Source organism: Neovison vison, chromosome 1 (genome assembly GCF_020171115.1).
Source record: "Neovison vison isolate M4711 chromosome 1, ASM_NN_V1, whole genome shotgun sequence".
NCBI lineage: Eukaryota > Metazoa > Chordata > Mammalia > Carnivora > Mustelidae > Neogale > Neogale vison.
In genome coordinates this window covers 82381932-82405775 of record NC_058091.1, presented here as the reverse complement: position 1 = coordinate 82405775, position 23844 = coordinate 82381932, and the positions used below count along the sequence as shown (strand labels likewise).

At 41.7% G+C, this 23844-nt stretch overlaps 1 protein-coding gene across 1 annotated transcript in view; it reads left to right on the top strand.

The window, feature by feature from the left end:
* The first annotated feature begins 7449 nt into the window (after positions 1–7449).
* Positions 7450–23844, top strand: part of DCBLD1 (discoidin, CUB and LCCL domain containing 1) — a 67580-nt gene continuing 51185 nt past the window's right edge. Inside the window, 2 exon segments of the mRNA XM_044250029.1 lie at positions 7450–7847; positions 7849–8126. Of these exon segments, the coding sequence (XP_044105964.1) occupies positions 7450–7847; positions 7849–8126 (676 nt within the window).

Below are 23844 nucleotides of genomic sequence, written 5' to 3'. Positions count from 1 at the left end.
TTGAATTGACGTTGCTATTTTTCAAGAACTCCCCTGCTATGGACTGAGAAATACGGACAGGGTAGAAAGGGTAGAAACTGTTTAGCTAGTATTTTTACCGAAGTCTGCCAAACTTGTATCCTCGGGATTTGCTTTGGCAAGTTTGCGGAGGCAGCAGAGTGGCTAAGGGTAGGGAGGGGGCGAGGAGGGCCAGACTGCCTGACTCTCCATGGCAGTTTGCTAACAAAGTGGCGAGTATTTTGGATTCCTTTTAACCTGACTCTCAATCTCGTTCTATGTTCTCTGTTCAAATAAAAATTCCATTAACTAAGAGAATTGTTGTCTAAATAAAGACTTCAGAATCTAACCCATAAAAGGCTCTCTGTTTACTTAGAAATTTCTGTGCTCAGAAAAGATTACTCAACTTCTTAATTTCAAGATTTTTATCTCTCTTTTTTCCTACCTATGATCATCTCCCTGTGGTCTGGAATCACGATTTTTTTTTAAGCCATATGACATAAACATTCAGATTTTTATGGAAAATGGAAAACATCCTCTTTGAACAAGCAAAGCCTGTCTCTTAAGCTGAAATTCAACCCTTCACCTATTTAACTAAACGAAGACTGTCTCTTGAGACAAAGTTTGTGAAGTTAGAGGATAAAAGACTTTAGAAAAGAAGAGTGGGTACTAGTTTTTAATAGGAGTAGTCCCATTTCCTACTCATCGTCAGGACTTTTTATTTTAAACTTTGCTTAGTTTCTGCATTCAAGATGTTTAGTGGAATACAAATTGGTAAGTTTGTATGGAATTTACAAACTGCTGTGTGAAGACAGGGCTGAAGGGATCTTAGGGAAGGCCAGCTACCTGGGCGAAGGTCTTCCTGCTGTAACACTTATCCTGTTGCCTAAGAGAAACACATCTCGTGCTGAAATGGACTGGGGGCTGCAATAGTCTTTGTTTTTTTCCAACTATAAAGTCGAATCACGTGGAGGGATGCAAGGGAAGGAAAGAAGATAAACATCAGGACCTAATCTCTTAGCAGAAGTTGAGATAAATGGCTCTGACTCTTGAATGGAGAGCCCTCATTTGTCCCAAGCTTCCTGATCTCCCTCCCGGTCCTCACTGTGAGGTGTTTGTGGATGCTCTACTCTCCCCCCATCCACAGCAGATGCCTGTTCTTTGTAACCCTCCGCCCTCGGGTCTGAGTACATGAGAGTCATGTGGGCATGCCGAAGCATGGGGCCAATTCTCCTTAAAAGTTGTTTTGTGTTTTCAGCTTCCAAGAATACTTTCCAGAGATCCCAAGGGATCACCTCCACTTCCCCAGGAGCTCACATTAGCATCAAGACAGCATCCTGGATGTCCAAGCAGGAAATATCACAGACTGTCTAGTCTAGCCTGCTCCTTGTAGACAGGAGTAAACTAAAGCCAAGGCGGGTGGGTGGGGAGTATCTTTTACCAGGTCACTAGACCCAGTTCTCCTTGATCCCTGGGCAGGGTCTCCCCCCCATCCCAATATCACAAGGGCATAAAACTTGAGGGCAGGGTTGGGCTGTGCTGAGGACTGGTCAGTTCTCCTTTCTCTTCCTCTCAGCTTTCCCAGCTCTGACCAATTGGTTTGGAGCTCTCAGTGGTCAAAGCCTAAACGTCTAAAGGTTAGTTTCAGCCTCAGTATTGGGAGATCCTGCAGCCTGGTACTCTGGGCTCCCTCCACCTCTAATGGCACCCTCTGATGCCTGTTGTCCTCTCCTTGTTAATTCTTTGCTCTCTAAGCAATCTCTCCAGCTCTTTCCCCTGGGTTCTAGGCTCAGATGGAGGATCCAGGGGGGAAAAGGGAAGGCACTGGAGCATGTTAGCTGAGCCTGAAACTCAGCTGCCAGGTCTGATTTCAACACTCAAGTCAATAATTGTGTCTGTTACAAGTGAGTGGAGGGCCCTCCGCCCTTACCTTGGGGGCTCTGGATGATAGCTATTACAGACATGCATAACTCCAGGAGGATGTTCCTAGAGTACAGGGACTCTGGCTGGGCAGAAAGGAGCCTCCAAGTTCCCCTCCCTCCCCTCCTCACTCAGGCAAATGGCCCAAGGTTCTGGGCTGCAGGTGAGACTGTGATGACAGCAAAGCTTGGAACTCTCCTCTAGTGCCTGCACTTGACTGTTGCCTCCATCTCCGTTGCACACCAAGTTAGAGAGCGTGGAAATGAGCAACTGGTCAGCAATGGGCTTTTTTTTTTTTTTAAAGATACTATTTATTTGAGAGAGAGCACGCTAGAGAGACAGAGCATGCACGGGGGCAAGCATGCACAAGCATGGGGTGGGGTAGGGGGTGCGGGGGGAAGCAGAGGGAAAGGGAGAAGCAGACTCCGGAAGGGCAGAGAGCCCAGTGCGGGACTCTGGCTCCATCCCAGGACTCTTCGATTCTGACCTGAGCTGGAAGGCAGACAATTAACTGACTTAGTCACTCAGGCTCCCCTCAATGATGGGTTGATGGGTTCTTTAAAGCCTGGGGATGAAGGAGACCCACCATACCTCTTCTCTCTACACTGAATGTGTTTGGTAAAAACAAAATAAAAACTATGCAGTTACCTACCTTGTGCCCTACACCACACACAACATAAGAAACAAAAATGGGATTTCAAGTGTGTTGGGAACCAAGGCTCAAATAAATACATTTCTTTGCTTCACAGCTTAGTGGGCTTTGTAAATCTCCCAGTGGAGTAAACATGTTTCCTGGGGACACGATTAGGAAACAGCTGTCCTAAAGCTGTCTTAAGAACTGATTCGAGGAAGTATGCAAACGTTCTTCAAGGACTACTTTTTTAAAACTATGCATGTGTATTGCAGGCAACTAGAACTTGAAAATAAGGTTGCCCCTTGAAACTTACACTATATCAATAAATAGGGAATTAGAAGCAGAATTAGGGAACATGGAGAAGGTCTGATTAAAACATTGGCATATCTAAAGAAGAAATGGAAATAAGAGCAAGGCCAATTTAGCAGGTAAGTGTGACCATAATCACACTTTATGTGGGATTATGACTAATAATATCTGCCACTGGAGGAGGGTGTTGCCTGCATAGTCCAGTTGTATGGTGCTGGTGGCAGAAATACCCACACGCAGGTGACAAAGTCTCTCTCCTTGACCCAACCGAAGTCAGGTCCTCCTTTTCCAAGGAGGTCTCATCCTCGGGCTCTCTACTGCCTGCTAAGTCAGTTTAGAGAGAACCCTATACCATATTGGAACATCATTTGATATGTGATCAAGTTTCTCATCCTCCACCTTTGATGTACAAGTCTTGACCTGTATTTAGCAGGAATCCTGTGGAGTGAACTTAGCAAGAATCCCCCTATCCTTGATGTCTCCTCTTAACAATTTTCCATCTGTTTGTTGACTGGAAATCCCCAGCTATCTTTGCTGTATTCAGAGTGAAGCCCGATCTCTCTCCCCAGTTACCATAGTCTTAACCCCTGTCGCAATATTCCCAAATAAAGTCTTCCTTACTGTTCAAATAAGTGTCAGAATATTTTGTTTTGTTTTGTTTTTACTTTAACAGGGGTGAAGGATGGGAAGGATCCAGTACTCCTACTTGCTGCCTTCAAACATTAGAACCAGTAAAAGGATCAATCAGCCTTGTTTTTCTTTTATGCTTGTCTAACTACCTCGGGTGGTCCCTACCTTCCAAAGTTGCTCTCAGGATGAAGAAAATTCCCATCACCATTTTATAGTTCTTGGTATTAATAAATGGGCATTGATGCTGGTTTATATATTTCTGTGATTAAGTTAAGCACAGAGCGGTATTTCCAAGTTCAAACACATTGACAAAAGTCAAGTTTCTAGGGCTGCAAAAGAGACAACCAGAAGGTGAGATCTGGCCACAGTGAGCTACAGCAGGAATCCATGCTAGAGCTGAGATGGCACAGCTACCTAATGAACACCAGCCACCAGAAGTCAATAGGGAGTTAGACAGGAAATAATGTGGATGATACCAACTATTTGGGCTGCTGCACTCAGAATTGAATCCTCCTTCTCACTCACCGCCTACATGCCAAGACTCCATTATATCTTGTGTTTCTAACCTCTATCTCTCAGATCTACCAATGGCTTTATCCTGACTTGGAAATCTTACTAAAATGCAGATTCTGTTCAGAGGTCCAAGCAGGGTTGGGGACAGGAGTCTGCATTTCTAGCAAGTTCGCAGGTGTTTTGATGCTGCTGGTCCACTGATTCCCCCGCCCCTTTGAGCACAAGAGGCAGGTGCCATCATCTTTAGTCTTGGAGTATTGCCACAAACTGCTAATTGGTTTTTCTGCCTCTTTCTAATCCATTCCCCACCCCACAGCCAGTGTGGTCTTCCAAAAATCAAATCTGAACAAGTTCCTCCACTTTTCCTTGTTTCCCATTGCCCTGGGCGCCCTCAGATCCTGCTTTCGCCTCCCACTGTTCCTTCAGGCTCCCACTCCTATCTCACGCTCACTGTTCCAACCCTGGTGAATTAGGCTCAGTTTCTGTGAGCACCGTGTGATCTGTGTTTCTGAACTTTCTCAGAAGTTCTTCTCATTTTACAAACATCATTTTCCTTCTAACTCCCATCTTCTTCCCTCCCAACCCCTCCAGGCTTTTGCAATCCAGTTATATACCCTTCTGTTGTGATTCTATAATACCCTGGACTTTCATCATTGTACTTATGAACCTATATAATTAAAGTTTCTATCATTAGATTATGAATGGAGGAAAGAAGTACCTGTATTTTTCCATTGTGTCTCCACCCCATTGTTTTGCAGTATAGACATGTTTAAAATATATTTGTTAATTTGAATTTATTGAATTGAACTGGGAAAAGGAGAGCATTCAGGAAATAGAAGCCTCCCTGGGTTTCACACCTATATCCCATTTGGTCTTCTTCATAGTCAGATCAAAGTTACTGCATGCTAAGGATCAAATTGATTAGGTTATCAAATTGAGCCACAGTCTAAAGCTTTCTAACTACTTTAGAATAAAACCAGTCTTGCGGTTCTGTTACCGCAAGCAATACAGAGTACATATTTTATATATAAAACAGGGCAGCTCTGACCAGCTGTTCTTTACTTTTACAGAGGAGATAGCAAATGTAAACAAAAATGCAGTAAGATAGGCAAAGTAAGGAAAGACTGGATGGCAAGTGGGGAGACAGGTTAAATGTGAGGTTGCTCTGTGAGGGGCCCTTCCAGAGAGGTTTCACATGATAGCTAAGCAGTTCTTTAATCTTAGTATCTGAGATGCTGTAAATGAGTCTTTCCTCATTTAATTATAATTTTTAACAAAATCTCCAAACTTTACATTATGTTCTGAAATCTCATAATGTATCATTTTAAAAATCATAATGGGGGGTGCCTGGGGACTCAGTCTTTAAGTGTCTGCCTTTGGCTCAAGTCATGATCTTAGGGTCCTGGGATAGAGCCCCGCATCGGGCTCCCTGCTCCATGGGAAGCCTGCTTCTCCCTTTCCCACTCCTCCTGCTTGTGTTCCCTCTCTCGCTGTGACTCTCTCTGTCAAATAAATAAATAAAATCTTTTTAAAAATTTTTTAAAATAAAAATTCATAATGGAATCTTCTCAAGAGTAAAACAGTAGCTCAATTGGTTAAGCATCTGCCTTCTGCTCGGGTCATGATCCCACGGTCATGGGATCTAACCCCCTGTCCGGCTCCCTGCTCATGGGGAGTCTGCTTCTCCCTCTTCTCCCTGCTCCTGCTCTCTCTCTCTCACTATCTCTGCCTCTCTCTCCAATAAATAAATAAAATTTTTTTTAAAAAGAGTAAAACAGATACACATGCTTACCATAAAAGTCTATGTTGTTGGAGTATAGCAATGCAATGAGGTTGATTTATATCATTATATACAAAAATGTAATTAGCAATCTGTTGTATTTTCATATTTTTTTTCACTATGCTTTGCTTTTATTTTTTAAAGGAAGGAATAGCATAATGAAAGCACTAGGATATAGCTTGCCTTCTTGTTTTCTCATTGTTACCAGATCCTAAATCTCGCCTCTGATATGGCTCGGGACTTTGGTGTAGAATATATTACTTCATTCCCACGAAGGTATTACCTGACATGGAAAAGGTCACCTCTGGGAGCCCACCTGGCTCACTGGGTGAATTCCTCACTAGTAAACAATACGCTCATTGTCTTTCCTTGGTCCTTGTTCCAGAGCCATGCCTACTGGAGGCCAGCAGCAGCTGCCCAAACTTACCTTCTTGGAAGGAATGAAAAGAAAGAAGAAACAGAGAAAGCCGGAGTTAGGGAGTAATTCAATGTATCAAAGTATCTTTCATGTTTTCTGTGTGAGAATATTGAACACTTTCACGGGTGTGAATTTACTTTTAACACAAATATGATAAACCTATTTATTGAGTACCTCGGACATGCCGAAATTTTAAATATGTATATTATTTTGTCTCTGTGACAGTCGGGACGATTAGGTATTATACGGCCCAACAAAACTGAGGCCCAGAGAGAATCAGTCATAGTCAGTGGCTGATCCGGGCAGGATTCAGCCTTGGATCAGCCTCATTTCTAAAGCCCTAGCTCTTTCCTCTAAGCTCTGCTGCCTTTGAGAAAGCAAATCACCAAAGACAAACGCATAGTTAAAAAATAAAGACAGAGCTAAACACGAATACGCAGGCATAAACAGAGTCTATCCGAGTATCCAAAGAGAACGTGAACCCCGGGCACTGGACCCCTGCAGGATTGCTGTCCTCACCCCCGGAGAGCTCCTCTCCGCACCTGCTGCTGTAACTGTGGCTGCGCGTTACTTACGAAAACTGCAGAGCGCCGAGCGGAGGGAGCGCGAGAGAACTGCAACCGGATTTAAGATGTCAGAGTCTGTAAAATATGTATTTAGTTTGTCCAGTTCATTTCCACTGCCACTTCCCCCGTTGTAACTCTCCACTCTTCCAGCTTGCCCTCCCCGCAGCCCTTCTCTACACCCCCAGGAAATCAGATCCTTCCTCCCAATCTTCTGTGGCTGCTCGCTGGCTCAAGGTTAAGCATCCTTGAACCTGGCGTCTCGGGCCCTCCACGTTCAGGCCCCTGCTCTGAGCACAGGCTTCCACTTCTTGCCATATAACCACCTGTGCTGCGCGCTCTGGACGCCCGGCCACTGGCCACTTCCTCCTTCTGCGTCTTCGCACACCGAGGTTGTTCTCCTGTCCCCCGCCTTTAGCTTTCCCAAGTCCCACTCACTCTCCCAGTCTCGGCTTAGAAGCCACTTTTTAAGGAAAGCCTTTCCTGGCCGATTCCTCCCCCGTGGTCTCCTCCCCCGCCATCTAATTAGATCTTCCAGACTGCTCCACCGGTACTTTTCATGTCACCAACCGCAGTACGCATTATACACTTGCCTGATTATTTTTAACGTCTGCAAGTGTCACAAGGGCTTAGCACGGTGCTTGGCTGCCACATTGCTGGACCTTAGTAACTTTTGAATGAATGAATGAATGAATGGAGAGACTTGAACTGGATTTTTATTGTCACCATCATCAACCTATCAGGCAATATTTCGCGTCCCCCGCTGCTGCTATCACTGGCATGCCTGCCCCTGTAGGGTTGGCAAAGCCCTGGTGGAGAGCAGCCCCCCCTCCCCCACCTCGCGCTCAGGAGCTCGGGGGAGGACCTGGACACAGCGGGGCTCGGGGTAGGTCTCAAGGCCAGGTGTCCTCCTGGCTTCCAGGTTCACATGCACTGGGGGAGGAGCGGCGGAAGAAAAAAGAGAGACCGAAATAGGGAACGCCCAGTACCTAGAGGGGACCGCGGGCGGCGCTTAATGCGCCTCGGGCCTCAAGGCCAGCAGCCGCCGGGGACCTCGACTTCCTCCTTTGGGGGCCGGCGCGCGGGGCTGGGCTGGGCGGGGCGGGCGACGCCTCCGCCGGGCTGGGCTCCCGGCCGCCCCAATGGGATTCTGTGCGGGGCCGCGGCTGCGCCCAGTCCCGGCGGCGCGCTCGGCCGCGGAGGAGGCTGCCCGGCCGGGGCAGCGGAGGCGCTGCGCTCCGCGAGGGGAGGCCGAGTGTGCCAAGCTGGCGCCCGGCGGGGCCATGGTGGCCGGCTCCCGAGGCCTCCTGGCCCTCCTGTTTGTGGTCTCCGCCCCGCGCCGGCTGCAGGCGGGCGAGCTGGGTGAGTGGAGGGCGGGCGGCGGGGCCGGGCGGGCTGGGCCTGGAGGGACCCGGCGCGGGAGGAAATGGGTCACCGCCTGCTCCCCGCGGGGTCCTGCTCTTTCTGGCGGACGGCGGCTCGAGTATAAAATAAGTTACAAAATTCTGATCGTTCCCCCATCCAACTCCTTCCTTCCCCGCTCGACCAGAGAAGCAACTTGACACCTCCCGCGTCCCCTCTGCTTTCCCCGCAGCCGGGCTCACTCTGCTTCCAGACTTCCTGACTCCGCCGGCCCCTCGAGAAGTGACATGGCCCGGGGGTCGCGCGCTGACGACCCCGGCCGCCTTAGGGGAGAGTCGTGAGCGGGGACGGTGATCGCAAGCCTCCTTTGACGGGGCTGCTCAGCAGCTGGGCGTCTGGGCCCTCCCGGTTCCCTGTCCTCCCTGCGCGGCTGCGACCCGAGGGTGTGTGTTTGCCGCTCGTAGGAATGGGGGGCGGGGGGGGGAGAGGTTCCCCCGAAGTTGGGGAGGAGGGCCGCCTCACCTGTGTGCTGCTTGCGCTCCAAGTTGTCATGTGGCTCGGCTCTTTCCTGCGTGTTTGAGCGAGTCGATTCCCGACCAGGCTGGTCTCTGTGGACCTGGTCCTTGGTTTCAGGTGGGACGTGATTAGCCCACGACCGACTTTACTTCTGCATAGCCACCTGATTAAAGCAATAAACCGTTTTACCACCCCAGCAAATCCTTGTTAATTAGTTCTTTACTGATAGGGCAGCTTTCTGCAATTTTTCAGTTCTTGTTTTTTTCCTTCCCTGCTTGTGCCCCTATACAACGGAGGGTATTGAATGGCACTATCCAGAGTATTTTGACAGCTCCCCCCACCCCTACCTTGTGTTTTCTAATGAATCCAAATGCTGGCATTTTCTTCACTGAACCAAGTACCCATTCCCAGTCCGAAACATGAATACTCAAGATGTCAGTAGTGGTTCTAAGTTTGCTTACATACCAATTTGTTTGTTTGGTTGGTTGGGGTTTTTTGTTTGTTTGTTTGTTTGTTTTTACGCTCAAGTTTAGGCAGAATATGTCTTGGCACTAACAATGCTACGCATATCGTAAAATTTTAATAAATAATGTGTATTTTTTATTAAATGTAGGATTTTGATCATAGGTGTTTTAAACATTTAAAAAATGTTTCTCACCTCACTGTTAGAAGATGGGACCTCTAAGAATGTGTCCAACAATGTGCCCCTGTCCTCGTCTTGCCACAACTGTCTTCTATTTTTCCAAACGAAGTTTGAGATGTTGGACCTTCATCTAGGCTGTTGAGTGGGTGCTTTGTGGAGAGAGCAGTTCTCTGGGAGCAAGGGTGATTGCTTAGATCTTACTGAGTTTCAAATCTGAGACTTGGTAGCAGCTGACTGGCAGAAGTAGATGTCATTTGAGTTTCTACAAAACATCCTATGTGTTTAGGATGTAAAAAGAGCCAATGAAGTCATAAGTATTCAATCACACAAAAAAGCAAATCTTAGATTTGGGACATTTTACTGAAAAAAAAAATTCTAGGAACTCTGATCTGAAACCTCTGGAGTGATAGTGATTTTTTTTTTTTTTAACTATTTCTCACATCTGTGGTTTTCTCAATCAGCCCTTGGTCACTTGTTTTGCAAGTTTCCATAAATTTAAACAGGCACTCCCATTTTAGGTCTTGAGATAGGCTACTGGCTACATAGTCGAAGGGTGGTCAGAAGTAATATCAGCAATCTTGATGCTTAGAAGAGGACAGCTCTAGAATAACTTTGGTGAGAAGTTGACCCCATTTATTACATTTTACCTTCATCATTCTCAGACTCAGCTTATTCTGTTCTTGTGTCCCAACCTGCCTCATCACCCTATCTCCGGAAGCTTTGTAAAGCCCCAACCCCATGCTATGAATCAGAATTGCAAGTGGGTTGGGCCTGGGAATAGGCACTTAAAAAAAAAAAGTTCTCCCAGGTAATTCTGATTCTAATCAGCCTTGAAATGGTGGAAACATTTTATAATTTTAGGATTATAAAATGCTACCATCAATGTCATAGACAATTTAATATTACACTTTTATTCACTGGACTATGTTTCAGGAAACAAATGTGATAATTTAATCTAAGTATTTATAAGCCTAGTCAATGAAATTATTCCAGTTTTTTATGTCAGGGTCTGGGGAAGCTATACTGGTTCCTTTGTAGGGCTACTGTTTACCTGAAGGTGCTTTTGCTCAGTTTATTTTTTAAAAAGGGGCCACCTCTTCTAGTATTTATTGCATGCCAGGCCCCAGGCCCCAGGACTAGATGAGCAAAATTTGGTCTGATTTCTGCTCCTTCTTATGCCCTTCCTCTGGACTGACTTAACTAAATTTAGATATGGTTTCACATGGTTTTTCATCTTATGTAACATTATGTATAAATTGATCTTTAGTATTAATGCAATTAGTATAAATTCATAGGTTTGGACTTAGATCTTCATACCTTGATTCTAAGTTTTGAGGACAAAATATCCTAATTTGTGTGATGAATTTGTGCTAACTAAAAATCCCTGATTCTCTCCTCAGGAAAATATTCGTAGATGTATATTAAAGATTTCCTCCATGTGATTTAAGTTTTAGTGAAGAATAAAAATAAACATTCAGTCTCTAAGGAAACTTTAAGCATAGAATTGGATACTTTAAAATTGCCTTAAAAATTCTGCCCAACTCTCATTTGTTACTATCAGAAGGTCTGATATATAAGATAGATATAAGATAGATAAGATCTCTCCTACATATTTGGTTAGATGTGGACAGTGGATGTCTGACGTTCTGGGTGAGTGACTTCTTAAAAAGTAAGCCCAAGCTTATTCTGGTACCTTCTGTATCAGTGTGTATACTTGCCCCAGCCTTTCCATCATCACCAGGGTCTGGGATTCTGTCTACCCTGTTGGACTGCCAGTTCCTGAGGGAGTGACTGGGATTGTCCTTCTCCTAGCGCCTGACAAATGTGCTTAATAAATGTTTCTTGGGTTAAACTGAACAATCTTTTCATGTTTAGGTGATATCTTCAAGTTATTTCCTAATTACTAGAAACTAAGTAATAGGGGTGCCTGGGTGGCTCAGTCACTTAAGTGTCTGCCTTCAGTTCAGGTCATGATCCTGGGGTCCTGGCATCGAGTCCTGCATCAGGCTCCCTGCTCAGCAGAGTCTGCTTCTACCTCTTCCTCTGCCTCTCTATCACTTGTGCTCTCTCTGTCTCTCTCTCAAATGAATAAATAAAATCTTAAAAAAAAAAAAAAAGAAACTAAGTAACAAAGAGTCTATTGAAGGTCTTTATGAAGTTTTCTCTGGTGCTTCCCTTAATTAATTGTGTTTAGTAAGCCTGCTCTCTTGGCATACTTATTTCTACATGTCTATATATATTTCAGATAAAAGAACAGCAAAAAGAAGGTAACGTGCCAGCAGACCAGAATATACCATATCTTTTGGCTGTAGTAGATGTAACACTCAGAAACACTAAGTTGTATCATATAGTTCAGGAAAAAAAGATGTTAAAATGCTAAAGGCTTCATTAAACAAACCAAAGGATGCATTAGGATTCGAACTCTGACTAGTGTCTGAACTGAAGTTATTAACTTTTTACTTTATAAGTTGAACTCTTTAACCTTGTGGCATTAAAATAGACATGAACAATCACATAGAAAACATAACTTGGAAATAACTTAGACATCTGACATTTACAAGGAATTATGGCTTTATTTTTAAGATGCATGGAGAGGTAAAACTAATTGCAGCATTTAACAAAGGTTTTAGTCATGTTAAGGCAGAAAAACAAAACAAAACAAAACTTGTTCAGGGAAATATTTCGTATTGAGTTCTGGGTTACTGCTCTGTGTCCTGAAGCACAGAGTCAGCACTCTACATGTTAGAGTAACCAGTTGTTTTGCATTTTTTAAGGAAATAATACACATAACCTATCTGGAATTGCACCTAACCCGTAGGAAAACCTCAATAAATGCCAGTCATCTTCCTGTTCATTACTGTTTATTACGACTTATTTGACAAGTTTGGGGACCCCTTGTTTCTGCCTTCCCCACTTCCTCTAGGACCTTGTTTTCTACCATGCTTCCCCATACTCCCAGCCATTCTGGCTTTCTTACTCTTTTTCAAAGATACCAGACACTCTTTTTACCTCAGAGCCTTTGCATGTGTTGTTCCCTCTGCCTGGAATATGCTTGTCTCAAATATCTACATGACTCCCTCCCCCTTCAATCTTCTTGGGGAAAATGGCCCTAACCACCTGTAACCCTCCTGCTATCCCTCAGGACTCCTTAATCCCCCTTCCCTGCCTTCGCTTTTCTCTGGAGCACTACCATCTTCCACCAGAGTGTATCAGTTACACTTTTATTTCATATGTCTGTCTTCCCCCTACAAGAATGTAAGGTCCAGGAGGAGCTTTGTGCTTTGAACAGTGGCCAGCCCATGGTGGGTGCTCAGTCGGGAATGTGTGCTCAGTGAGGATGGGTGAGAAGGCAGTGGAGACCTAGTTCCTGCCCTGTTGAAGACTCAGAGCTGACTCGAGCTGAGACTCAAAACCAGAGCAAGACAAAGTAATAAAATAGTATGTCTAGTCCGACTGTAATTTATAGACAAAAAGTCTGAAAAGATGGATTTAAACTAGAGCTATTCATTCTGATAAAGCTTGGTTTTGAAGATAAATGCAAAAATATTGCCAGACTCTCAAGTTTTTATTTTTCATTAGATTATGGTGTAATTTTGCCTTTTTGCAACTGGAAAGTCATGTTGGTGTCATTTTCCAGATGTTTATTCTCTGCTTTGTATATAGTTGTTTGCCTGGAAGGTGGGGGTGTGGGAGAGACTTAACTGATGGAAAAAAAAAAAAAACCCACATGGTGATTTCTAGCCCAGTGTAGAAATAAGTTCTCTCTGTGAGCCCCTGCATGCTGAATGCAGACCAGCTGTCAAACTTGACTTCCGGTGACAGCGAAGAAGAGAGGGTTTTGTTTTGTTTTCATTCTTGTTTTTGTTTTTTGCGGGGGAAGGGGAAGAAAATGAGGGAGACTAGAGATGAAATGAAGCCTTTTAGAGTCTACACCAGCACCTGGTACAGTGTCTGGAAGAGAAAGAGCTCCAGATAACTCTTTCCTGTGTCCGTACATGAGTGGTGTGGCTGAGGTTTGAGAGAATGAGGTGAAGGGTAATGTTCACTAAGTTGTTTTAAACAGAATTGCGTGCATGACTACCATGATGCCTTAGGAAACATTCTCCGTGTGTTTAAGAAAATAGCTAAATCCAGCTCTGAGAAGTTTGGGAATTTCTGAGACTCCTTTGCAGGCAACACCAGGAAAGCTGCCAGGAGTCAGGAGCTGGCAGTCTGGGGAATAATAGAGCAAGTAGTATCCTGATTTGGATCAGGTGAGTCAGTGTCCCCCAAGATCTCCAGCTGCTTGTACATTGAGTGTGTCAGGGACCCCAAAATCACTGGGGATAGTGTCCATCCATTTGTGACATTAACATGGCTTAATAGCCATATTGTCATCTATGCCTTGACTGTTCACTGACATTTCAATTTGATCTATCAGTCTGGTTTTTATGAACTGTCTTTCTGGGAGTTTTATGTTATATGAAATTATACCCAATACTTACAGAAATGTCTTATGTCTTCTCTGTGGTAATTTTAGCTTAGGTGGATTTTTTTTTTTTTTTTTTTTTGGTAGGAAAAGCTGCAAAGAAGAACATTGAAACAAGGTAATAGCTAAGTGATTTTGTTTCATCCATTTTTCCCTAATTTTTTATAAAGTTATACTGGAGTTTTTTGTTTTTTCTTTTTTTGTTTGTTTGTTTTTTTAAAGCTAAATTTCACTTAGGGCTTTCTTTTCTGACTGCTTTCACAAACATATTTCCTAATGCTTACAAGGCAGAACAGTTGTGGAACAAAGCAGAATATTGATAAATAATGTTGTACTGACATAGCATAATCCTGAAAGGAAGATGTTACATGGAGAACCACTAAGGACAAGCTTATGACACTCACACACACACACACACACACAAATACAAGTATATATCCCTACAGCACATACACTAATATACTGTCTACTGTTCGCTTTTACTAAGTATCAAGTAGACAAAATTACATATATAAAATATGTATAAAGGAGTAAAGAACAATAAAACTGATACCTGGATACTCCCTCTATGACCTAATCTCTATATGCTTTGATAATCCTCTTTTTTTCAACTTAACATTTTATTAAAAGCTTTCACCACACTAATTGGGGAAAAATTCTAAGTTTATATTTATTTTTAGGATTAGCCTTCAGATTTTAAACTGAAAACGCATTTTCTAGTCATTTATTGCTGCTGAGGAATATTGAGTCTTGTCGAGATTTTTGTCTTCTGTGTGATTCAGATAACCCTTCTTTGCTTTTGGAGTCAGAAGTAAGTTGCTTGTCCATACCGTATTTAAATGTACTAAGTGTCAGATGGTAAGGTAATTCCCTCTTACAAGGATGGTAAGTACATCTTACAAAGATAAAATGTATTTCTTGGTCCTTCTTGGATGAGATTCTTTTTTTTTCTTTTAAGGTTTTATTTATTTTTTATTTCTTTGACAGACAGAGATCTGAAGGCAGAGAGGCAGGCAGAGAGGGGCAGGGTAGTGGCGGTGAGCCAAGCAGAGAGCCCGATGTAGGGCTCGATCCCAGGACCCTGGGATCATGACCTGAGCCGAAGGCGGAGGCTTTAACTCAATGAGCCACTCAGGTGCCCCTTTGGATGAGATTCTTAATTTATACATATAGGTGTCTGCCTTGTCCATGATTAGACTACTTGGAGTTTATGTTTATTGGTAACTGCATTTGTTTTATATGGTTTTATAGTCATCATTTTCCAACTCAAATCATTGTAGCCTTTTAATGCAATGTCCAAAATATTTACATTTTACCAGAAGGGAAAAGAACAGTCTCTCTTTTGTTACAAAATTAAAATCCTTGGAAATTAGAACGAATCTGGCTCCATTTCATTATTGAGTGTGTTTAGTGGATGCGCCCAAAAGTTGTATATAAATGATTCTTCTTCTTCTTCTTCTTCTTCTTCTTTTTAGAGAGGGAGGGAGGAGGGGGAGTGGCAGAAGGAGAGGGAGAGAGACTCTAGCAGGATTCCCCACCCCCCCGCCCCTCCCTCCTCACCCAAGCACAGAGTCCAACTCAGGACTCTTCTCACAACCTTGAGATCATGACCAGAGCTGAAATCAGGAGTTGGACACTCAACTGACTGAGCCACTCAGGTGCTCCCAAATGATTGTTTATAGAACACTGTATTCTTGAAAAAAGGGAAAAAAACCTAAAACTTTATTTCACTATTATATCTGACAAAGAACAAGGCCAATGGGTATTAAAAGTTAAGAAGTTCAGTAAGTTTGAATTACCAGTGCGTAAAACTTCCCACAGGGAATATAGGTAAACATCTCTGTGGGTCTCACTTAATTTTTTAAATGGCTAAGTGGATTTAATTCAGCCTTTTTACAGCTTTTCACAAAAGCAAGTTTACCTCATATTGAAATGTAGTTGATTAAAGTCTAAAGGAGGAAACTTTTGAGACTAGCTAGTCCATAGGACCACTGAAACATGAAATCTGCTTATTGAATTGCTCCCACCCTGAAGAGTTTAGAACAGAAGCTCCTTATTCTGAGAATTACATGTACCGTGACTTGCCTTTTTCCCCCCTCAAAAAGCCCCTGCTTTACCAACAGATTAAAATTGAATAGAGTCCACAGATAGAGAAATGGGCCTGTACTGGCTGTTTCTGTGAGCTCCAAAAGGCCTAAAAATTTTGAAATCCTCTTGCCTTGTATGTAGGAAACTCTTTTTTCTTTCTGTTTTTCATCGTCTTTTTTCTTTTCCCTTTTTATCCTTTTTGCTACAGTTGCTGTGCTATGTGACCAAGATCTTTTTATTTATTTATGTATTTATTTTATTATGTTATGTTAGTCATCATACAGTACATCATTAGTTTTTGATGTCGTGTTCCATGATTCATTGTTTGCGTGTAACACCCAGTGCTCCGTGCAGTACATACCCTCCTTAATGCCCATCACCGAGCTAACCCATCCCCCACCCCTCCCTTCTAAAACCCTCAGATTGTTTCCCAGAGTCCATAGTCTCTCATGGTTTGTATCCCCCTCCGATTTCCTCCCCTTCATTTTTCCCTTCCTTCTCCTAATGTCCTCCATGCTATTCCTTACATTCCACAAATAAGTGAAACCATATGATGATTGACTTGCTCTGCTTGACTTATTTCTCTAAGTGTAATCTCCTGCAGTCCCATCCATGTTGATACAAAACCTGGGTATTCATCCTTTCTGTTGGCTGAATAATATTCCATTGTATATATGGGCCACATCTTCTTCATCCATTCGACCAAGATCTTCACAGAAACACTGTTTTCCCCCTGAGGTATTTAAAAATCTATTAAAGACTTAATGGCATTTCTCTCCTAAATATTTCATTTGTGTCTCTAAATATTCTCTTGCATTACCATGCCATGAGCACACCTGAAAATATTACTAGAACCATCTTAATATCATCTAATACTCAATTCAAAATTTAAATTTCCCCAGTTGACCTAAACGTATCTTTTTACTGCTGCTTTGTACAAAGAAAGATCCAAACAAGGTCCACATATTACAATTTGTTATTCTGTCTCTTAAGTCACCTGCAATGTACCATTAAGCCCTGCCCACATGGTTTTTATTTTTCCTGGAGGACATTAGTTATAGTGTGACACAGCTCACCCTTAAATTCGACTAAATGACCTCTCCATTTCTTATCTTTTCCTTGGGGCACTATCCACTGTATTTCTCTATAAACTTGAACTTAGACCTAAAGACTTGATTAGATTCAAGCTGAATTTTTTTTTTTTTCAAGTACCACAAAGGAGTCATATGCTGCTAACCGGATCTCAAGATGCATATATTATTGTTGCTATTTTTGGCCCACTTTTCACCACACTGAAAATGCTCAGTGAATTCAAGAAGTAACAACTCTACCTCTTCATTTTGAAGTTGCCTTTTTCCCTTATGACTTGAAAATAACCTATGAAATAGTAGCCGCTTACTCGGTAAAGCTACTCTTCCCCATCAAGTTTTCATTCAGTGGTTTAAGCATCCATGGAGTGTTGCTTGTCCACCCAGGTTTTTTTTTTATGTAAATAAAAATGGAAAACCCTACCCCTCATATGCTCATATGTATTTTGATTTAGCAAGTGTTTTTGCATCTAATTCAATCCCAAGAGTTCTGAGTGCTCTGAATAGAACTGAGATTCAGAAAGATTGAATCATTTACCCCAGGCGCACTCACCTTGAGTGTCCAGAGTCAAATACAGGCACATGCATGTCTTAAAATCCTAGATGCCTTCTAGGATGGTCTCCTGCCCTTCATCTTAGACAGGTGCTTGTGTCCAGGGGAGATCAAGTTAAAGAAAAAGAAGCCTTGGAGAAACATAATTTCAGGAGGTTATTTATGCAGTAAATTTTTAAATTAATAGTCTGATTTCTCTTAGAGGTCTTTTTCTCTTGGAGGTTTTTCTCTTTTTCTCTTAGAGGTTTCTTTTTCAAATCCCAATTAGTAGATAACCATGTGCTTTTGTCGCACTGTGATAAACTCAGTGATACCCGATGTGCCATGTGCCAAGGCAGTGTAATTTGGGGGACTATGCAGTGTGATAGGAGTTTTATAAGGTTTATTTCTTCCTCCATCAGCTCTTCTGTTTCATCCTTCAGTAAAAGCATGTTAAGATGCCATCTCTTTCCTAACTGAGATTTGCTTTTTTTCTGGTCAGTAAACATTGATTGCTTTTTCCTTGTATATGGGACATACATGTATGCTCCCAGAAACTTTCTCCTCCTATTTCTTCATATATTTTCCACTATATGCTCAAATAATTCCTAAATTGATACTTTTTTCCAAAGGTCAGAAATGTCACTGTGGCTTTAATGTAGGTCCTAAAATTTATTATTGCCTGTCCTAGACTTCTAAATGAACTGTAGATGAAAATCAGTGTCAAAGATTTGAGAATATAGACTTGTTCTAGTTTTAGGATTAGATATTAAAATAAAACCATATAAAAGTGGTATCTCAAAGGTTTGTCTTTTTTTAATTTTTTAAAAATTATTTATTTAAGTTCAATTTAGTTAACATGTGATGTATTGTTAGTTACCAGGGTAGAGCTTAGTGATTCATCAGTTGTATCTAACACCCAGCGCTCATTACATCAAGTGCCCTCCTTAATGCCCATCACCCATCTAGCTCATTGCCCTCTCCTCTCTTCTTTCTCGCAACCCTCAGTTTGTTGCTTAGAGTTCAGCATCTCTTACGGTTTTTCTCCCTCTGTATTTTCATCTTATTTTATTTTCCTTTCCTTCCCTTCTGTTCATCTGTTTTGTTTCTTAAATTCCACATATGAGTGAAATCATATGGTATTTGTCTTTCTCTGACTGACTTTGTTCAGCATAATGCCCTCTAGTTCCATCCACATCATTGCAAATGGCAATATTTCATTCTTTTTGATGGCTGAGTAATATTCTATATATAGCTGTCTGTGTGTGTGTGTGTGTGTGTGCGCACACCACATCTTTCTTACCCATTCATCTGTCAGTGGATATCTGGGCTCTTTCTATATTTTGGCTATTGTGGATGTGCTGTTATAAACATTTGGGTGCATGTACCCCCTCAAATCACTATGTTTATATCCTTTTTGATAAATACCTAGAGTGTAATTCCTGGGTCCTAGGGGAGCTCTATTTTTAACTTTTTGAAGAACCTCCATACTGTTTCCCAGAGTGGCTGCACCAGCTTGCATTCCCACCAACAATGTAAGAGAGTTCCCCTTTCTCTACATCTTCAACATCTATTGTTTCCTGAGTTGTTAATTTTAGGTATTCTGACTGGTGTAAGGTGGTATCTCCTTGCAGTTTGATTTGAATTTCCCTGATGGCAAGTGACGTTGAGCATTCGTCAGAATTTTAAAAAAGGATCTAATATTATCTGCCGAATATGATCATCTTAAGAAGATTAAATAAGAACATAAAATATGTTTTAATTTCTGAAACTCAGGTTAACTTTGTGTAAACTTGGTGATACTGGATTTTTTTTTTAATCCAGAGGGAAAAGTCAACATCCAGTTACACTTTATCTGAATATTGGCAATATGTTTATTTACTATGGAGCCGAGGTTAGACAGTATAGCACATTGTAGAGACAGGAAAGATTTCTTGCATTTGTCTTCACCTGTAGCAATGGCAGCCTGGACATTACATCAACATCCTGACATTATTAGTAAAGGTCAATGGCTGCTTTTCTCTGACTTCCTTATCCTGAGCATCTATTTGACAGAGATAAAATAGTCATCTTAGACGAGTTTTGCTGCACAAACACGTTTTCCCCCCTTTCATCTGTGAAATTAAGAAACTTCTCTGAAACAATGCATCTGATTTGTTGCCAGTTCCCCCAAAGCACTTGTAACCAAACAACAGTGGGAAGAGTCTTCCTTCTGAATATCAGATTCACATAGTATAATTTCAGTATTGTTCTTAGAACTCTCAAGGCCAATATCCACTTCTTTGCATCTGAGCCTTAGTCCCAGAAGCCCCATCACGGGATCTCCCTAGCCTGGGAGTTGGCTGGCCCAGAACCCTATACCCAGGAGACACCCACTGAGGAAGGGGTTCCCTAGGAATATGTGTCTCCTGTGAGAGCTTCACTGTGCACTGCAAGGGCTTCGAGATGTCCAACAGTAAAGAAGGTGAGATTCTGCGAGCTCATTTGGAGATGAGAGCTTGACTTCCTTTTAAGTCTCCCCAACACTCAAAAACACACAGTGCCCGCTTTGGGAGATGCTGACTCAGCTGTTAGTGGGCCCTAGATACATACTGGGGGCCAGGGACATGCTAGTTAGAGTTTCTGACAGTTTAGACTTTCTAGCGCTTAACACTGCCTCATTTGTCTTTACCATATCCAGTTGTAGTTGAGATTCTTAAAGATGAGGAAAACTGATACACATAAAATGGGTAATTTCTTATGATCATAGAGCCAGTGAGTGGGGGAATTTGGACAAGGTCAGCAAATCCAAAACAATATTCTTGGTGCTTTAATATATATAATAGTTTTAAGTAAAAATATGGCAGTTAAAATATTTTTTTAATTTATTTTTATTTTTATTTATTTATTTGACAGAGAGAGAGACCACAAGTAGGCAGAGAGGCAGGCAGAGAGAGAGAGAAGGAAGCAGGCTCACTGCTGAGCAGAGAGCCCGATGTGGGGCTCGATCCCGGGACCCTGAGACCATGACCTGAGCCAAAGGCAGAGGCCTAACCCACTGAACCACCCAGGTGACCCAGTTAAAATATTTTTAATTCTTACTGGATACTAGTCTCTATGCTTAATACTTTCCTAGCATTATCTCACTTAGTGCTCATGATAACACGTGAGTTGGGCACTACCGTTGTCTCTACATTATAGATGATGAATCGTAGCTTGGAGAGGTAAAGGGACTCACTCAAGGCTACACAGCCAGTTCTGGGCAAGAACTCAGTGTCATACCAGTGTGCTTTGTCACCTCCCAAGTATGTGGAAATAATTTATGAAATTAGAAAAGCAGTAAGTGTGCAAAGCCTCCTGTCAGTGATCTTTAACCCAGCCTCATACCCCTGTCAGTGATCTTTAACTTTACCTTAGGAGTCACAGGACTGGAGAGTGACCAAGAACCAAGAACCATGGTTTTACCTACAGCAGATTAAAGGGTAGCATTAAATTAGGCTTCAAGATTTTTTTTTTCTATTAGGTGTAAATGATGCTTCTTATGTGGACATTATAATTTTTTTATGTCTTTTTAAAGATTTATGTTTATTTGAGAGTGAGAGAGCACAAGCAAGGGAGGAGGGGCAGAGGGAGAGGGAGACGCAGACTCCCCGTTGAGCAGGGAGCCAACACAGGGCTTGATCCCAGGGTCTGAGCCAAAGGTACATGCCTAACCGACCGAGGTATTCAGGCGGCTGATTTTTGACATCTTTAAACCCTTATGGATACAGTCTCACATTACCTAAAAAGTCTTGGATAGGACCTCTTGAAATGACTTGTTTCGTTTTCATGCATTCAAATGGATTTATTTTAAGTGAATCTTTTAGTTGATAGGAAACACTATGTTGAGAGTTTACATGGAGAAACTTTTGACAATAAGTACCTTGTGTTTCCTTTTATTTTACTGCCAAATATCTTTCATCAGCTGTGCCAAAGGTATCATTTTCATTAGATTGTTAGTAATGTCATTAGCATCTATTTTATGCGTGGTGACAGGGTTTAAAGAGATTCTACGACAGTTTTGCCGAAAAATTGGTCCATGTGTTTTGAGGTTATCACTGTAATTTCTCTCAGCATAATATTATCCGTTTTCCTTTTGAGAATACTAAAGATTTTGAATAATTGGAGTTTCATCATTGTAACTTCCATTTTACTGGTTTTATTCTCACGTAACCACATAGACCCTACTGTCCTGGTTCTTCCATTCCTTTTCAGGCAACATACAGCATAAAAAAAATTAAGCACAATGGGAGAAAAGCAAAGTTTATGGGAGAGTATGACAGACAGTGAAATTAGTAATACCTTGAGAAATCTGTTCACATGAAACAGATTCATCAGACAAAGAAGTCTGTAATAATTGCAGGCTCTTCTTTGTGGCTGAAAAGATTGTAGTCATCAAGAGCTCACTTGATCTTAGACATGGGAATAAATTTTCTCACACCCACACGTGGATGATTGTATATGCGTTGAGACCTGTTGTAACTTGAATATTAGAAGAGCAAGGATCCAACTGTAATGAAATCATTCTTCAAGAAATGGTTTCACTCATGAGACATTTCAGAACACTCTTTCTCAAATTGCAGGTTGTGACCCATCAGTAGGCAGTAAAATCAATTCAGGTGACAAAACCAGCACGCTTTCAATTAAAAAGAAAAATGTAGTGGAATAGAAAATATCACAGCACATTACATACGATAGAATTTTAACATTAGACTTTTTTTTTCTGTACTGCATGTGTGTGCACGTGTGCTTACTTAGACTGCAATGAGAAACCTATGTTCTAACTATGGGCCATAATTTTTAAAAAAGTTTCCCATCTGTTGTTTTATTGTATGGATTAGTTAATAACTGAAGGAATTTTTGCATTATTTATTTCATGTCATCCAAACAATTTTCCACAAGTACAGTTCAGTTGGAAGTGTTCTTTGGAAGCCTCAGTCATGCTTTGTAGTGTTACAGAACCTAGTTCCTCCCAGGTGTATCTTGATTTCACTTTTCTATTAGTGGAACATGATTTCTTATCAAAAGGGAAATAGTCTTTTAAGGAAGTTATTGTTTTCCTTTCGAAGTGGGTGGAATTAGAGTAGACTAAATAAATGGTTGATGTGTGTAAAAAGCATCTAGGATTTGTTTTAAGTTTATTTAGAAAATACTGTGGATATCCATACTTCCGGAACAGCTGACATTAAAAGCATCAAGACATATGCTTTCAGGCATTTGGAGAACAGAGACTGAGCCCATAGTCTGTTTTGGACCTGTCACTTTAGTCTCAAGAATTCCCTGTTAACATACCCCTCTCCTCTTCCCTGTGAGCTTCTTTAAGTGGGAACTACACTGTACTTAGTTTCCAGCTGTTTGTTGAGTGAGTTTTTAATGACAGTTTGTGTTTACTGGCTCAAAGGGACTTTTTCCAGTCTATACCTTAAGGTTAATACTGAAAGTAAACTATGTTACCAAAACTATTAGGTAAATATGGTATTTTTAATTATATTGTTTTTCTGATTTATACATAATATTTTCATATTATAGAGAATTTAGAAAATAAATGTATAAATAAAATGAAAATCCCTTGTAATCCTGCATCATAGCACTTCAGACACTTTCCCTTTATATCTGTATGTGTACATCATTTCTGTTTTTAAATTAAATAGAACTCTAAAACATGACTTTAACTTTTCCTTAATAGCACATTGCTTAGAGATACTGTAGTTGGACCAGGCTTTTCTAATGTGGAGTGCTGGCAAATGTTCAGAGTTAAAATACTTAAATTTTGAGTAGAGATCACTTCAGGTGTAGTACCAAGTACCAAGTACCTATAGCTTTTTCCAAATTGTAACCTTCATCCAGTTTTGTTTGTGCAAGTTCTCTTGAGAAGGGTTCGGTCAATCTCACAAACCAGTTGGGGTTCCAAGAAGAGACCAGGATTTACGCCCATCATGGAGTGACACCCTTCACATACTCTGCTGAGGAGAGGAGCTTTCAGCCTAAGGAGAGAGGAAATGACGCATAGTTTAGTCATCACGTGCTTTGATGCTTTGGCTATTAAATTACTGTTCAAAGGAAGAAAAAGATAAACATTGCACTGTAGCCACTTTTGAGGAGTAGACAGGTTCCTTGTGGCAAAGCTTCCTCCTTCCCCCTTATATCCACGACCTCCGTAGGTAGGTGGCCATTGAAACTCACTGTCTCATGCCGCACCACTGTATCAGTGTGGCTCACTGCCCATCAGGGCTCCCAACACCATGTGGAGCTTAATCCTCCAAACCAAGGTTTTATTGTTTGCCCTAAAGACTGACCTTCGTTTCTTTTCATTTTGGTTTAAAAAATAAAAACAAAAACAAAAAAAAAAAACAAAACCTGTATGC